Here is an 18,031-nt window from a genome sequence, read left to right on the forward strand (position 1 = left end):
GGAAGAAAGTAAAGTCCAGGGATCTGAACAAAGTTTCTTCACTGGATCCCTAGCCAAATGGACAAATGGATATATAGTGTTTGTTATTTGAAGCCTGTCTATGGGATTAAAAAAAAATACTGGAATGCCCTTTTAAGGAAATAAATTCAGAGACTGATCCACTAGTTGGTCCCGAAAAAAATAAATAAAAATAAAATATAAAAATATATATATTACCAATGCAGAAATATGTGTGGAAAAGAAGACACGATAAACTTTTATCATAAATACTGTAGAACTTGGGGGTTTGTCCGGGATGAAAATAATATAGTCTTTTCCAGAAATTCCTGCCTGGTATTTCCCCATTTAAGAAAAGAAATTCATAGCCTGATCCAAAAGTTGGTCTAGGCTATGCTGCTTTTTCTATATAATTGCATTGATGATGATTTAGATGCCAGATGTGTAAACTTGTATTGAGCATAATCATATTATACATATATCTCATTTAATGAGACTCGTTGTCTGACAGTCGGAATATGATAATGTTACATTGTATCAATGAGAAATAAATACAATTTCAAATAAAAACTCTGGAAACTTTCATATTAATGTATTATCAGTATGGGTAGCTTAGGTCCCATTGAAATGAATTGGAGGTGATCTGCAGTACCTGGTCTGACCACCACACAGAGAACGGAGCTGTTCGCTTCTTCTCCTTTTCTGATCAATGGCAGCACCAGGTGTTGTACCTAACCTAATGTCAATAACCAATCCTTAGGATAAATTATCAATATTTTTAGCCTGGAAAATCTCTTTAATACACAGAGATCTGCCACTGATGGGAGAGGTTTCCAAACTGAGTGACTTCTGTCACTTGCAGTAACACCAAAAATAGTTTTCTATAGAAACCATTGCCCCCAGAGACCCCTACCAGTCCCTTTACTTTGAATTGACACACCCAAAGAAGGAAGAAATGTATAAAACAATGCGAGGAATTTACTAAAATATTTACACCAGCATACCAGCGTTCAAGTTCTTTGGTGCACTGAACTGAATTGCTCTACATTGTTGTTTTTCTGCCTCAGTTACTAATCTTTAAGACAGTGGGTGGAGCAGGATCAAAACTGGTTGTGGATGCCTCGGCCCATTAGAGTTACAATAATTCTTAAAATAAATCTGGCATTGGTTATAGCTGAACTCTATGCTGGTCCATGGCTAGCAAACACATCAGTTCTGGCGCAAGGTACTACCTGACATTAGAGCCTCTTAAAGGGGTTGTCCAGATCTTTTTTTATTGATGAACTCAAAAGGACTTGGGGTCAGACACCCAGAAGCCCTGCAGATCAGCTGTTTGTAGGAGCCATGTCATGACCTCTTCACTGTTTGCTTTGCACTAGGACTGTGGAGTCAAAGTCTGGGCCAATTTTGTGCGGGGTCGGAATCAGAAAAAAGTTGCCAACTCTGACTTCAAAATAAAATAATTCATTATATTATTCAGTTATTGATATTGTATAATGATTTAGATGTAGTTTGTAGCATATTTTCCTTTATAGGGATTTAATGAATTAGAGGTTCTATACCCCTTATGTCTGACCATGGTTGTCAGCCATTTATAAAGAGGTCGGAGCAGGAATCAGTGGCCTGACGACTCCAAAGCCTTCTCTGGAACGCCATCCGTTTCATAGTGGCCATTTGATGTAATTACAAGCTTGCTCCATTTTCTTCTATAGGTTGAGGCTGTAAGCTGGCAAGTATAATGCTTGTAACGGAGCAAAGGTATACGTCTTCCTCCGGATGGTCTTTTGAATCAACACGGACGCAAGAGGTCGGGAGACAACAGCAATTTATTGTAATCCACAAAGTTAGTAGCCGGCGGTGGTCACATCAACCGTAATAACAATAAGTCCACAGAAGTCACAATCCAATGATAACTTTGGTTCTTTGGTCCTGTAACTAAGTCCTGGCTCTCTGCAGAGCTGTGCACAGGCCGGCTAACACATACTAACTCCAGCTACAACTATATACTAAGACTGTTACACCTATATCTGTGGGGGGGAAGGGCTGAGTCACAGATCCTTCCCCCCTCACCTATACCAAGGAGAGCAGACTCCCTGTCTACTATGGACAATGCACCATCCAACATCTTCTTTGGAGACACTGATCAGATTATCTCCACCCATTGTCCTCACTAGTTAGAGGTATTTGCATACAATGTGCTAACACACTAGACCCTAATCAGCCAACTACACATTGATGTATATAACAGGTTAGAGAATACATTCCACATGAAATATATATTACACATGGCCTATAGTATGGACTCTAACCATCCCGTGACAACCCCTCCCCCTCTCAAAACATGTGCATGACACAATTGGCCTACACAGGTAAATTGGGGAATGCACATCAGTCTCTATAGCTCATATGTCCTCCTGCCGGGATAACCCATCTGCGTTCTGGTGTTGGTTCCCTCGGCGGTACTGAATGGTAAAGTTGTAGAGTTGAAGGGCTGGCATCTGGCAGAAAATCCGGTGGATCCATGTCGGCGTCTCTCTGAGCTTGGCTTCGGGTCACTGCTCCCACAAAGTGGCACTGTAGATTTCCAACATCGTTGCCTAACAGAACATCGGCTGGCAGCCCGCTCATCACACCAATTGTGCATCGTTTTGGTCCATAACCATAGTCGAGTTCCACGGTAGCTTTAGGAATACGTTTCCGAGTACCTCCTGCCAACTCGATAGAAAGGCCAGGGCCCTCCTCTAGGGCCTCGGGTCGAACCACTCGGGGGTCCGCTACCGTTAGGAAAGCTCCCGAGTCCCGGAATCCAACAACTGTTCGGCCATCCAGTAGGACCTCCTGCAAGTGCTTCCGCTGAAGGTTTGCGGGATGTGTGGCGGAAGGCTGAATCCCATAGACCCCTGGAGGTGGAACAGATGGGTCATTCATGGAGTCATCTGGAAATGGGGCCAAACTTTCAGTCCTAGGGGTGGTTCCCAGGTAGTGAATAGGCCGGGATGCCACGGTGGCCCGTACCCCCATGTTAACAGGGCAACTAGCTTGCAAATGTCCAGGCCGCCCGCACCCAAAACATCTGCGCTCTAGCATTCTTCCAGTAGGTCGCTGTCTAGGGACAGGGTTGTTCATAGCTGGAGGCCGATGGGCTGGGGCAGGGGTAGAGGGGGAATTGTAATCCTGAGGCCGGGCACGAAAGGTGGGTGGCTGGATGAAGGGTGTCTGGCGGACTGTGGTAGTTTTCCGCTCCTCTGCAAACAACCTCTTCCACTGCGGCTTGATGGTCAGGCCCTCATCTGCAAGGGAAGCAGCTTGCTCCACTGTGGCTGGGTTCCGTTCCAGCACCCACTCACGGATCTCAGCGGGGCACTGGGAAAAGAACTGTTCCTTAAGTATGACTTGGAGGATCTTATCGACTGTGACAGCCTCCTCTCCTTCTAGCCAGCGCTTGCATGCTTGCTTCAACTTGTGGGCGAACATGTGGAAGGAGCTTCCCCCATTGTAAGACAAAGAGCGGAATTGAACTCGGTAGGTCTCTGGAGTGACTGCATAATACTTCTGCACCGCTCTTTTAATGGCCTCATAGTCCCGCTGATCACTAGGGTCCATGGCTCTGAGAGCTTCCGCAGCCCCATCTCGTAGGTGCCCCACCAGATACCGGACCCAATCCTTCTCTGGGACTTCCATCAGGTGGCACTGGTGTTCGAAGTCCTGAAAATATCCATCAACATCCCCAGCCGCTTCATCAAAGGTCTTGAAGTGTTTATGGGAGACATATGGTGGTTCTCTCACTGTTGGGCTGGGGGTCGACGTTTGATTATAATTCCGCGTAGTTATCTCAGCCATTCGCATTTCATGCGCCATTCTTTCCTTTTCATGCGCCATTCTCTGTTCCTCCTTCTCCGTTTCCTGAGCCCTCTGTAATGCTCTACTCCTTTGCTCTGCAGTTGCTCCTAGCCCCAGCACTGCCAATTCCTCCTCATACAAAACAACCCATCTGCTCTTTTGGGTCTGTACCTGCCACTCCCGTATCTCTACTGTCTCCTGGGGGCAGCCCTCCTCATGGTCGCTTTGCAGGGTCATCTCCTCCAGTGCCTCGATCAGTTGCTCTTTCGTTCTTCCCTGATAACTCAGGTTTAGTTCCCGGGCCCTTACTTGTAGACTTGCCATAGTCCAGTTCCTGTATTCTGAGGTTGTGGCTCCATTAATCGCTGGGCTGCTGTAGTCCATCTCGCTGTCCGCTGTTGATCCCACCGCTGCCACCAGTTGTAACGGAGCAAAGGTATACGTCTTCCTCCGGATGGTCTTTTGAATCAACACGGACGCAAGAGGTCGGGAGACAACAGCAATTTATTGTAATCCACAAAGTTAGTAGCCGGCGGTGGTCACATCAACCGTAATAACAATAAGTCCACAGAAGTCACAATCCAATGATAACTTTGGTTCCTTGGTCCTGTAACTAAGTCCTGGCTCTCTGCAGAGCTGTGCACAGGCCGGCTAACACATACTAACTCCAGCTACAACTATATACTAAGACTGTTACACCTATATCTGTGGGGGGGAAGGGCTGAGTCACAGATCCTTCCCCCCTCACCTATACCAAGGAGAGCAGACTCCCTGTCTACTATGGACAATGCACCATCCAACATCTTCTTGGAGACACTGATCAGATTATCTCCACCCATTGTCCTCACTGGTCCTCACTAATTAGAGGTATTTGCATACAATGTGCTAACACACTAGACCCTAATCAGCCAACTACACATTGATGTATATAATAGGTTAGAGAATACATTCCACATGAAATATATATTACACATGGCCTATAGTATGGACTCTAACCATCCCGTGACAATGCTAATGTTAGAAACTCCGTCAATCGGCGGGCAGAAAAGTCCTTCAGGAAGGTTTCAGTATAAAAATGGTGGGAACCGGGCAGACCCTATTAGGGGCAAGAGGGGGCGGATTATGGCGCTGAATCCACGTCATGACCCACCCCCTCACAATGGAGGTCTATGTAGACTGCTAGAATTGACATGCCCTTTCTTCAGGCTGATTCAGCCATGGTGTCCGCCTCGCGACAGCACCCTCCAGACTAGGCTGATTGATTTGGGCCTAATCCGGAGCGGAGAGCTGCGGCGGGATGCCGTCGCATCCCGTCATGGCAGCCGCGTTGGAATATGTCATGCGGAATCCCAGTGTGAACTAAGCCTTATAGTCTACAGGGTCCGTGGGCTTCCACACGTAACCATTTTTCAGGCGGGCAGGGTCTCCACCTTTCAGGTCTTCATGTGGACCCAAAGGATGGATACCCGAATGTTAGTGTGAACCTAGTGATACATGAAGGCTATGGCTGCGACCAAGGGTTGCGGGGTCACCCTGTGATTCCTTCACAATTGTTAACGAACACAGTCACATTGCGACCCCTCAGCGGCCGCCATTTCTAGTCACGAAAAGATGGAACACTGCTCTTTTCACTACTAGAGATTGCCCTCGGGGTCACAACGCGACACCATTCTGTGAAGGAGACGTGAGGCAACCCAGAAATTTTTGGGCCGCAGTCTTAATGGGGTACCAAAATTGAGACATTTAGTCAAGTACTAAAAAAAAATTGTGCCCTAAAATTTAGTTATTAAAATTGGACAAATTATGTATTTGTGACTAACAATAATCCTACTACCTAAATAAAATGATAGTTTATAGGGTTTTTTTTACGTTTTGTAAAGATTTCATGAAGAAAATAGGCTCCAAATACGGAACAGACGTATAAAGGACTGCCATGACACAACTGCGTCAGTCACAGCGCGGGAACTGAAGTCAATTCGGTCTTTCCCATACTCGTGTCGTGTGATTGGTCAGTCAGCACTAACTGACCAATGACAGCCATCGTAAAGGGCGGGACCGCAGCGGATTGGTTCTAAGCACTTAGTAGTTATTGGCTACGGTGACTTAATAATTGTAGGTGTACCAAGATGGCGTCCGCAGGACTTCCTGTTCATGCTGTGACGTAGAATGATGGCGCCGGAAGTGCCGTGTACTGTACGGAACACATGTATTTCGCGTGTATGCCGATTGAACGGCGCTGATCAGCGGGACCACAGCAGAGAAGAGAAACATGGCGGCCCCCGCTACACAGTTCAAGACCAAGTAAGAGAGAATGAATGAATGGATAGATAGTTGTTTGTCTACAGGGCCCTACAGCACGGCTTCATATTGTATATAAAGTACTACAAGTCCCAGCTGTCCCATGGCTTTGCTGCTGTATGGTGATGACTTTTTGTATATGTATAGGCAGCTTTTAAAGGGGTCCTCTGATTTTATGTAATGAAAGGGTTAATTGTGAAGTTTAGTGATTTCTGGGTAACCTGTAAATGTCAAACACCCGCTCACCCCGAATAAGTTGTGTGATAGTGACCCCCAGATTTACCTCCCTCCCTGATCCTCACCTGCCCACCCCCATTAGCGCTCTCTGGTGGTCACAGTAAGGACGGGTTCACGTGTTGTAATGTTACGTCACGGACACATCTGCAAAATCAGTGTCTCAGGCTGCGCCTGCACAGCGCGGAAATGCAAGTTTTTTACTTTTTGTTGCAGAGTTTGCTGTGGTGTTTGAGCTAAAGCCAAGAATGGTTCCAAAAGGACCATTCTAGAACATTCTTATCCGCTCCTGGCTTTGGCTCAAAAACTCGCAGCAAAATCTGAACCTAAAAAAAGCTGCGTCTCCACAATGTAGGGCCTCAGTGTTTAGAAGGTATTCCCATGAACATGGCCGGATGTACATTTGTAGATAATTAAAAGTTAAACATTTTTGCAGAGTTTTATAGATTTTCTGTAACCTTCCTAGACCTCTGATGTTTTGATTGGTTGCCGATGGATACGATCATTTTGTGTGATGTCATAGTCATTGCTCACATGACCTGTTTGTAGCTCAGTTGTAAGTGAATGGGTTTGGGCTGCTATACCAAGCGCATCCATTATACGCTATGGCGCCCTGTTTGGTGTTCAGTAAAGTGGCCGCAGCGCTCACCCAAACTCTTCGGTCTCAAACAGGGGAATGTGGGGGTCCTAGGGGTCAGATAATAGGTCATCAGTATTAAAATCCTTGAAAACCCCTTTAAGTACTGATTTGGATGTGGGTATACCACTGACTTGTTGCACATATCCACTACAAAATCAGAATTTAAGAAATGCAGACGCTTTTTGATGCCACATGTGAGCCCACCCTAATCTTGCATTGGTACCATGACTTACAGGCAGCAACTGGATGGTGCACTTTGTCTCTGCAGTGCTCAGAGCAATGTGAAGGCCATAACCTCATTAAACAGCTGATCGGCATGGGTCCTGAGGTTATGATTTTCAGCAATCTAATAGTGATAGCCTGCCCTATCCGTTTTTGTCTTGTAAATGAAGTTCCCCCATCTTGGGCATCAGTGGAGTTTAACCCGTAGTGGATCAACCATAACCCATTGTTTTGTATTTTCTAGTTATGCTGTGGAGAAAAAAATTGAACCGTTCTACAAAGGAGGAAAAGTTCAGGTACTTATCAGGTTTTTATTCTTCTACCTCTGCGATATTAGATGCTACTGGATCTGACAATTTACTTTTCCTGACAGATCAATAAGGATGGGACAAATCTGTTATGTATATGTGGCAATAAGCTGAATGTCCTGGAGATCGCCACCGGAGTCATTGCCCGCACTATAGAACAGGTAAGGAGGTTACGTTGGTGAAAACTTGGTCCGACCTCTTTATTATCTATCCAGCGGGTACGTGTCTGCTCAGTAGTGTTGTGACTGCCGGGACAATCTCTGAACAAAAGATGTTGTGGGTGTTGTGTCCTCCGTATGAATGGAGTGGCCTTTTAAACATTCTGCGCTGCAGCTCCTTTCCTCACTATAGGACTGTCTGAGATGGCTGAGCTCTGTATTCAGCTTTTCGCCAAGAATCCCATAGAAATGAATGGGGTAGTAGCGCACATACTCAGTCTGCTAGTCTTTTCATCCAGGGGACACAAAACCTTGCTTGTCATGCTTGATTGGGAGTCCCGGCTGTCAGACCCCCATCACATACTTAATTCCTATCTTGTGTATAGGTAACCTGCTTTATCCTTGGTATAGGGCATCAATATATGATTGGAGGGGCTGATATCAAGGACACCCAAAGATGAGGTATGTAGGTGGGTGACATGTCAGTTTCACAGACCATTGGCGACATGTTCACTTATCCTGCAATCTGTTTGGAGCACAGTGTTATTTAAACAATTGGGGCTGAGCTGCAATTCCAAGCACAGCCACTATTCAATGTATGGTGCTGTACTTGTTATAGGCCTGAAACACAACCCCCTGTAGGTTATGATAGTTCATACTTTTGGGGGTGCTTTGGAGGTTCTTAAGGGAGCTGAACAACATCACACGACTCCTTTGAACTTCTGTACATTGACATTCCAAATCGTGTTCATACACTGCACCCCTGCCTGCTCCATGGGGGTGGAATTGGTCTGATATCAGCCCCTAGGGGGTGCCATGTAACTAAACTATATGTGTGTGTCTTCTGTGAATCCTAAACACTTCTTGCTTTCTTCTAGGATGATCAGGAGGACATCACCTGTTTTGTACTCAGCCCCGATGATGAGGTAAATACAGTTTTTATCGAAGATGAGTTACCTCATCCTCTTTGTTGCTTGAACACATCTATAATTTAAAACTATAAAATACCTTTTGCATATAGATTTGTAAAAAAAATAAAAATAAATCCTCTAGCTTTTCTGTGTATACAGGTATAGACCTATGTTCTAATCCTGCAGTTATCCTTCTTTACGCCCTCCCTATATCTTGTTACTTACATTCAAGATATCAGCAGGATATAGCGGACAGAATGGAAACATGGCTGCAGGATCAGACTCTACAGGGATAGTTTGTAGTCTGTAGCCTTGGTAACACATAAGCCTATATAAGAGCTGTAGACTCCATATTGTAGGATATTTTTAATCAAGACTATATACTCTATAATCTTCCTTTTTATGCGAGAAGTATTGGATCATGGGAGTTTTCCACGACTTATTAATTGATGACTGATCCTTAGGATAGACGGTCAATTGAAGATCAGCGGGGGTCCGACACCTGTGACATCTGCTAATCCACTGTTTGAGTACAAGTGGCGCTCCCTGAGCACTGCCTCATCTTCACAAGCCATGTGCCATTACGTTCATTTGTCACACGGCCTACTTGCCGCTGAGTCCCATTAAAGTGAACGGGCTGTGGTGCAATTCTAAGCACAATGACTATACAACGTACGGCAGAGACCGTTGTGCTGTCACGAACGCTTTAATCCTAATGATAGGACATCCATTAATAAGCCTGGAAATTTTTTTTAATCAAAGATGGTTGCCTAAGTGAACATACCCTTTAAGTCTTCTTATAACTGTTTCTCCTGCAGATCCTGGTAACAAGCAGCCGCTCTCTACTACTAAAACAATGGCAGTGGCAGGAGGGCACATGCTCTCGGACCTGGAAGGCCATCCACACGGCGCCAGTCTCCAGCATGACCTTCGACCCTACCTCTACCCTGCTAGCTACAGGTGAGATCCTGGCACGTTGCATATGTGCGCTTCTATCCATTCAAAGTTTGTGGGACTGGCCAAATTGGCGGAGAATATAGGGCCGGGCCATGTAGATGCCATGTAGATCAGTCCCATCGATAGTGAATGGAGCGTCATAAATCTAGAAAGTGAAGTAACCTTTATTAGAGATGAGCGAGTACTGTTCGGATCAGCCGATCCGAACAGCACGCTCTATAGAAATGAATGGATGCTCCTGGTACTTCCGCTTTGACGGCGGCCGGCCGCTTAACCCCCCGCGTGCCGGCTACGTCCATTCATTTCTATGCGAGAGTGCTGTTAGGATCGGCTGATCTGAACAGTACTCTCTCATCTCTAACCTTTATCATTCTATGAATCTCCTATCGCGCCATAGTGGAGGGTTATACTTGGTTTTGTGCTGAGCAGGTGACCTATGGACGCTATCTAGCCATATGTACATGCATTAATGTATTGTATTTTGCTTCTTGCCCTATAGGAGGTTGTGATAGCACTATCAAGATCTGGGATGTGCTCAAGCAGTACTGTACCCATAACCTGAAGGGCTCCTCTGGCGTGGTCCAGTAAGTTTTAACTATTCGATTTCCCATAAGTGGCAACTTTTGGACATTTCTGTAGCCAATTGCCTGTAAGGTTCTGCATTTCTTAAAGTGGTAGCATGAAATTTAAAAACATGACTGCTTTTTTTCCAGACACAGCGCCACTCTGTGGCCATGTCTTGTACCACCGCTCAGTCCCATGCTGTTCTCACCTCCTTTCTTGTCCCTTTCTAGTCTGGTACAGTTTCATCCTGACATGTCCCGCCTGCAGCTCTTCTCCTCCTCCATGGATTATAAGATTCGTATCTGGGATCTGAAATCTAGCAAGTGTCTGAGTATCTTGGAGACTCACTACAGCGCTGTCACCTCCTTGTGCTTCTCTGCTGATGGAGACACCATGATCAGGTAAGTGGACTAGTATGGGGGAAAATCTGGATTGAGTTATATTAATAGACTTGTGATTTAGTATTATGTCCTCTGCTCTGCAGCTCCGGCCGGGATAAAATCTGCACTGTCTGGGATCTTGTGACCAATACTGCAAAGAGGACAGTCCCAGTGTATGAGGTGAGTGACCGCCTAACTCTGTGCTGAGGCTGTTGTGGACATAGATATTTTGGATACATAACCGTGCCTTTTTTTTTTTTCTTAGAGTGTAGAAGTTGTGTTGCTTCTCCCCGACTCCCCCAATCTGATCGGCAGAGATAAAGGCTCGAAGTCTCTTCTCTTCATTACAGCTGGTAGTAAAGGTGAGACTATGCAGTGTTACTGATGCTGGTCATAGAGTTAGATCATCCATATGGTTTAGAAAACACCTTTCATAGGCACTTAAATTAGGACAAGGTGAGTTAATACATCATGGTCCGCCAGTCTGAGCTCTCCTATATTATTCAGTGTAGCTTGAAAGTTACCTTTTGTATTATACTCCAGAGCTGCACTCACTATTCTGCTGGAATAGTCGTTATGTAAGTACACAACGTTAAAGAGGATCCGTACAGGATAAGTAATGTAATGTATGTACACAGTGACTGTACCAGCAGAATAGTGAGTGCAGCTCTGGAGTATAATACAGGATAAGTAATGTAATGTATGTACACAGTGACTGCACCAGCAGAATAGTGAGCGCAGCTCTGGAGTATAATACAGGATAAGTAATGTAATGTATGTACACAGTGACTGTACCAGCAGAATAGTGAGTGCAGCTCTGGAGTATAATACAGGATGTAACTTAGGATCAGTACAGGATAAGTAATGTAATGTATGTACACAGTGACTGCACCAGCAGAATAGTGAGCGCAGCATTGAAATAAAATATCTGGAGTATTTTATGTATGCATTTACTCAATGAGCTAGTAAAATTCTTGTTTCTGGGACATGTATGTGTACACTGGTATAATAGCTTTAATACTTTCTTGTCTCCAGGTATATTGCAGGTATGGGATGCAGCCACATCCAGGTGTGTATATACACAGAAATTGCCTCATACCAGCCAGAAGTCCTCAGAAGAAGAGGCCGATGAGCACAGTCTGACCCATTGCCTTCTTCTTCCAAATCAAGAGGAGATTGTCACCGTGAGCGCAGAGCACAGCATTATCATATATGATCTCCACAATCTGGAGATGAAAAAACAGGTGAGTCTTATAAGGTTCTGTTGCAGCTCCCGAGTTCCTCATAGTCCTCTCCTCCACTGTCTCCTAATAACCTTCACCTTCTCAGTTTGCAGGATATAATGACGAGGTTCTGGAAGTGAAATTCTTTGGTCCTTCTGATTCTCATATTGTCGTTGCCACAAATAGCTCTCATCTAAAAGTCTTTGAGCTGGCGACGTTGAATTGTCAGATCCTGTACGGCCATACAGGTACGTTCTGTTTTGTGTCTGGTAATGCCAGCGGTCATGCATACAAAACTTGTCTATGACCTATGCATAGGCAGTGATGTGTACTTGTCCCATGTACGCTGTTTTGGCTTATTTACCGCCGCTCAGTGTTTGCACTGCTATACTTATCAATGTGGCGTGTTCTAGCATTGCAATGCCTGTTGTACACTCACCGGCCACTTTATTAGGTACACCTGTCCAACTGCTCGTTAACACTTAATTTCTAATCAGCCAATCACATGGCGGCAACTCAGTGCATTTAGGCATGTAGACTTGGTCAAGACAATCTCCTGCAGTTCAAACCGAGCATCAGTATGGGGAAGAAAGGTGATTTGAGTGCCTTTGAACATGGCATGGTTGTTGGTGCCAGAAGGGCTGGTCTGAGTATTTCAGAAACTGCTGATCTACTGGGATTTTCACGCACAACCATCTCTAGGGTTTACAGAGAATGGTCCGAAAAAGAAAAAACATCCAGTGAGCGGCAGTTCTGTGGGGGGCGGAAATGCGTTGTTGATGCCAGAGGTCAGAGGAGAATGGCCAGACTGGTTCGAGCTGATAGAAAGGCAACAGTGACTCAAATAGCCACCCGTTACAACCAAGGTAGCCAGAAGAGCATCTCTGAACGCACAGTACGTCGAACTTTGAGGCAGATGGGCTACAGCAGCAGAAGACCACACTGGGTGCACTCCTTTCAGCTAAGAACAGGAAACTGAGGCTACAATTTGCACAAGCTTATCGAAATTGGACAATTGAAGATTGGAAAAACGTTGCCTGGTCTGATGAGTCTCGATTTCTGCTGCGACATTCGGATGGTAGGGTCAGAATTTGGCGTCAACAACATGAAAGCATGGATCCATCCTGCCTTGTATGAACGGTTCAGGCTGGTGGTGGTGGTGTCATGGTGTGGGGAATATTTTCTTGGCACTCTTTGGGCCCCTTGGTACCAATTGAGCATCGTTGCAACGCCAAAGCCTATCTGAGTATTGTTGCTGACCATGTCCATCCCTTTATGACCACAATGTACCCAACATCTGATGGCTACTTTCAGCAGGATAATGCAATGCCATGTCATAAAGCTGGAATCATCTCAGACTGGTTTCTTGAACATGACAATGAGTTCACTGTACTCCAATGGCCTCCACAGTCACCAGATCTCAATCCAATAGAGGAGCATCTTTGGGATGTGGTGGAACGGGAGATTCGCATCATGGATGTGCAGCCGACAAATCTGCGGCAACTGTGTGATGCCATCATGTCAATATGGACCAAAATCTCTGAGGAATGCTTCCAGCACCTTGTTGTATCTATGCCACGAAGAATTGAGGCAGTTCTGAAGACAAAAGGGGTCCAACCCGTTACTAGCATGGTGTACCTAATAAAGTGGCCGGTGAGTGTATGTGATGAATTGTAACACACCCAGCATTATACACTTGGGGCTGGGATTTCTTGCTGCATTCATATATCAGCATATAGCTAGTCTACCTTTAAGGTAATGAAGACTTTTGCAACTTTCATTCATATTATATATAAAAAAATGTACTTTATTAATAACCTTAAACAAGAAATATCCTAATGGTTTGAGTATTCATTGACTAAATGCAGAGCAGTCTCTGATTACAGACTACAAATAGACCTTGTGCAGTCTGATGTTGCAGCCATCACTTCCTATGTAGAACGCATCTGGATAGGAGCCGTGTACACTCCATAACTGTCTTTTTTAATCTCCTCTCTCCTTTTAGAGACTGTTCTCGCCCTGGATGTATTTAAGAAAGGCCTCATGTTTGCCAGCTGTGCCAAGGTATAAAATCTGTGTCAGACATTTGTCGTGCCAATAGTTGACTTTTATACTTCGCTAAGGTGGAGGGTTTTTTTTTTTTACATGGTTATTTTTCTTATAGGATCGAACAGTCAGAATATGGAAGATGAATAAAAGCACTGGAAAGGTGGCATGTGTAGCCATGGGCGGAGGTCACACCAATGGTGTCGGAGCCTTAGCATGTTCAAGGTATGTGTGTGATACATATAAAAATGCTTTAACAATTTACATATAGAATGTAAAAAGATGATCCTAGGCATAAGAACACTTTGCTTGCTTCTACCATTCAGTCGGTGTGGCAAAGTGAGCATGTTTATTTCAATACACATGGGATAAGCGGCATAGAGACAGACATTGCACTGCTTATCTATATGGAATTGAAGGGTTGGACAGTTTACGAATTTACCTTTCCTAACTGCAGTCAGGGGATCATATAATGGCAATACAGATACAGGCGTCATCTTCAGCTTTTTGTCTGTTTCTTTCAGATTGAAAGGCTCTTTTGTGGTGAGCGGCAGCCAAGATTTAACATTAAAGATCTGGATGCTTCCTGACTCCATCTTCAGCACCTCAAAAGACCAAACTTCTGGGCTCGAAAGTTTATATGCAAGTGTGACAGAGAAGGGCCATGATAAGGTAAGAGGCCTAGATACTATACGGTGTGGTGTGTAATGTACAAGTAGTCCATCATATTTATGTACAGGAGATAGCCAGGTTATACCAGCATGATCCATATCACTATGTACAGGCAGATGTATAACTTATACCAGCTGTACATATATGATTATATACAGGAGATACACAGGTTATACCAGCATGGTCCAGATCACTATATACAAGATGTATAACTTATACCCGCTGTACATATATAATTATATACAGGATATACCCAGGTTATACCAGCATGGTCCATATCACTATGTACAGGAAGATGTATATCTTACCAGCGATACATATAGAATTATATACCATGTATGTATTTGTGATCTTCAGATGTAAATAATATTCCTTACCTCTCGTTCCGCAGGATATTAACTGTGTTGCAGTTTCTCCCAACGACAAGCTGATTGTCTCTGGGTCCCAGGACAAAATGGCCAAGCTTTGGTCATCAGCTGACCTGTCACTCCTGGGCGTCTTTAGGGGACACAAGCGAGGTATATGGTGTGTACAGTTCTCGCCTATGGACCAAGTTGTAGCCACTTCATCTGCTGATGGAACCCTAAAGCTCTGGGGTCTTCAGGACTTCAGTTGCTTAAAGGTAATGAAATATCTCAAGACATGACCATAATAGAGCTCTGCTATACTGTGCACTATAACCACGACACTCTTACAATTCTGGTTTGTTCTCCATGGTTGTCCTGTGCATTACCAAATCCCTTATTTCCTCTCTTGCAGACATTTGAGGGTCATGACGCCTCTGTCCTGAAGGTTATATTTGTGAGTCGGGGCACCCAGCTACTGACCAGGTACCTGCTGACCTCTGTCATCCCCATAATGATACTCCCTGTCTGTATTTCCCTTTTCCCCACTTAACCCCTTGCTGTTCTCTTCACATTCAGTGGTTCGGATGGCCTGCTGAAACTTTGGACCATAAAGTCCAATGAGTGCATCAAGACGCTGGACAGTCACGAGGATAAAGTCTGGGGGCTTCATAGCAACAAACTGGACAGTGCGGTGGTTACTGGATCAGCAGATTCCAGCATTATTCTGTGGAAGGTGAGGAGGGGATCCGCTGGTTGCTTTAATGGTTCTTTGCTGTGAGATCTCAGGTGGTCACTCGGTTTTGGTTTCTCTATAGGATGTCACCGAGGTGGAGATGGCAGAGGAACAGGCAAAGCAGGAGAATGAAATCTTACAGTGAGTGTTATAGTCTGCTCATTCCTTACAGTATGCTAGTGTTTTTTTCCGACTGAGACCCTCATATATCTTTTGTATATTTTACTCCCTAAGACATCAAGAACTATCAAATCTTCTGCATGAGAAGAGGTTCCTCAAGGCTCTGGGCCTAGCAATCTCCTTGGACCAGCCTCATACTGTACTCCGAGTCATTAAAGGTTAGTAGCAGGCTGACACTTTTTAGAGGGGTTTCCAGGCGTAATATAGTGATGACCTGTACTTGGGGTAGGTCACTAATGTGTGATGGGTGAAGGTCTGACATCTGGAACCCAGCACAGAGCTGTACATATCTTAACGACTCTGTTTGGTATTGCAGCTTAGCCCCATTCACTTGAATAGGACTGAGCTGCTGATGTACCATGTGATGTCATCGGCACAGTGAAAGAGATCAAGGTGCTCATGAGCACTGTGGTCTCTTCAAATAGTTAGTTGGTTGGCACCCTGGGTGTTGGGCCCCTACAAATCACAGATTGATAACCCACGTCTTGGAAAACGCTTCTAAGAAACTGCAGCACGGGTTGTTTAGGTAGTAAGATTCTGCAGTAGTAACAACTGGGAATGTTTGTTTGGCCTGAACCCCATTTTGTGTTCTGTTTCCAGCCATCCTGCATGAACCACAAGGGAAAGATGACCTGGAGAAGAATATTCTAAGATTACGACAAGACCAAAAAGGTAAACATGTCCGTTACTAGGATCCTCGCTTTAGGGATAGAGATGGATAGATAGATAGATAGATAGATAGATAGATAGATAGATAGATAGATAGATAGATAGATAGATGGGTCCTCTCTGTGGCCACGTATTTTGCCTTTTGATTGATAAAGTTCCCCAGCAGCGTTCATGCTGTATGGTGGCCGGGAGCCTATACTGACGCTCAGCTCCTATTGAAGTCAATGGGAGCTAAGCTGCGTTACTAGTAGCAAGAGACACCAATTCCAGGACAACCCCTTTAAGTATATGGACTCTGAGCTGTTTCTGACAGACCATGACTAGCATTGGGTAAATGTATTAAGCTATAAGCACTGAAATTTCGTGAATAGGCCCCATTGGCTCTGACTATAAAGGATCAGTGTGCACACAGATGTGAAATGTACTTGTCGGAATAAGCCCTAACCTCAGTACCCATATCGTTCTAATTCTGGCCCCCTGAAGACTAGAAAGTTGCAAGTTATAGCACTGCAGGGGCATTACGATACTAATTAGGGCTGTTTTGTATATATTATTTTGGTGAACCTTTGTCCATTTTTGCCATCAGAGTCCATCCTTAGATACTGCAGTGTATGGAATACCAACTCACGCAATTGTCACGAAGCGCAGTGTGTACTGAACGTCCTGCTGATGAATGAGGATCCAGAGAGCTTGCTCCAGTACAGCGGCATCAGGGGCAACGTTGAGGCGCTCATACCCTACACAGGTGAGAAATCAGACCATATACCTGTACACGTACACAGGGAATGCCTCTTATACACTCTTGTGACGTCCTGTTGTCGTTTCTTCCTTCAGAGCGCCACATGCAGAGGATGGGCAAGTTACTGCAGGCTTCCATGTTTGTGGACTTCATGTGGCAGCACATGAGACTGACCGATCTGCCTATGGAGAAGGACAGTGCGCCCGTCCCTATTCCCAGCTTTACTCAGTCTTTGCAAGAGAATGGCAAGGCTTGAAGACGTGACCTGGCGTTCACCAGAGACTACAGCCATTTACGGCATGTATAGGGTTAACTGATAACCCCGGAACCTGCAGGGTTCATATCCGCGGCCTTTGATGGTTTCTGGACCAGTTACCAGGACACTTTGGTGCTCCAATTTTATTGGTTTAGCCTCAAGATCTTTGTGGAGCTGATGTCCGACTCTCAGAGACACTTACCATGAACGTTTATGGCGGACAGAGTGCATGGATGTATTTTTGGTATATACAGAGTATATAAAACAGACGTTGCTGATTTTATCACATTCTCACACTCTCTTGTTTTATATTTGTGTTCATCAGCTTGGGCAGTCTGCCATACAGGTCGCCAATATATTACTGGGAAACAGTAAGTACATAATGGTGCAGGGCTGAGGCCATATGGTGCACAAAAACTGCATTTATTTCTTCTTGCAGATTTTGCTGCAATTCTTGAGTCAAAGCCAGGAGAGGCTTCAGAAGAAATGAGAAATATAAAAGACGTCCTTATACTTCTCCTTTCTGAAAAACCCACTCCTAGATTTTATCTACATCTGTAAAAGCTGTGTGGGGCCCTTCTGTCCAGAATTGGTGGGAGAACACTCAGGAGTTAAAGGGGTTTTTTCTGGCTCCAAGCTGAATAGGATAGGTCATTA

General features: G+C 44.8%; 1 protein-coding gene across 1 annotated transcript; it reads left to right on the top strand.

The window, feature by feature from the left end:
• The first annotated feature begins 6,012 nt into the window (after nt 1-6,012).
• On the top strand, nt 6,013-17,657 carry TBL3 (transducin beta like 3). The gene is made up of 22 exons (XM_075283893.1): nt 6,013-6,138; nt 7,476-7,527; nt 7,605-7,700; nt 8,576-8,623; nt 9,427-9,568; nt 10,065-10,149; nt 10,360-10,530; nt 10,614-10,689; nt 10,775-10,871; nt 11,545-11,753; nt 11,839-11,980; nt 13,738-13,796; nt 13,897-14,003; nt 14,303-14,450; nt 14,842-15,072; nt 15,210-15,280; nt 15,374-15,530; nt 15,613-15,671; nt 15,765-15,868; nt 16,311-16,382; nt 16,966-17,124; nt 17,214-17,657. The coding sequence occupies exons 1-22, from the start codon at nt 6,107-6,109 to the stop codon at nt 17,372-17,374; spliced, it is 2,478 nt and encodes an 825-aa protein (XP_075139994.1). The 5' UTR covers nt 6,013-6,106; the 3' UTR covers nt 17,375-17,657.
• Nucleotides 17,658-18,031: the final 374 nt, after the last annotated feature.

The sequence above is a fragment of the Leptodactylus fuscus genome, chromosome 8 (genome assembly GCF_031893055.1).
Source record: "Leptodactylus fuscus isolate aLepFus1 chromosome 8, aLepFus1.hap2, whole genome shotgun sequence".
NCBI lineage: Eukaryota > Metazoa > Chordata > Amphibia > Anura > Leptodactylidae > Leptodactylus > Leptodactylus fuscus.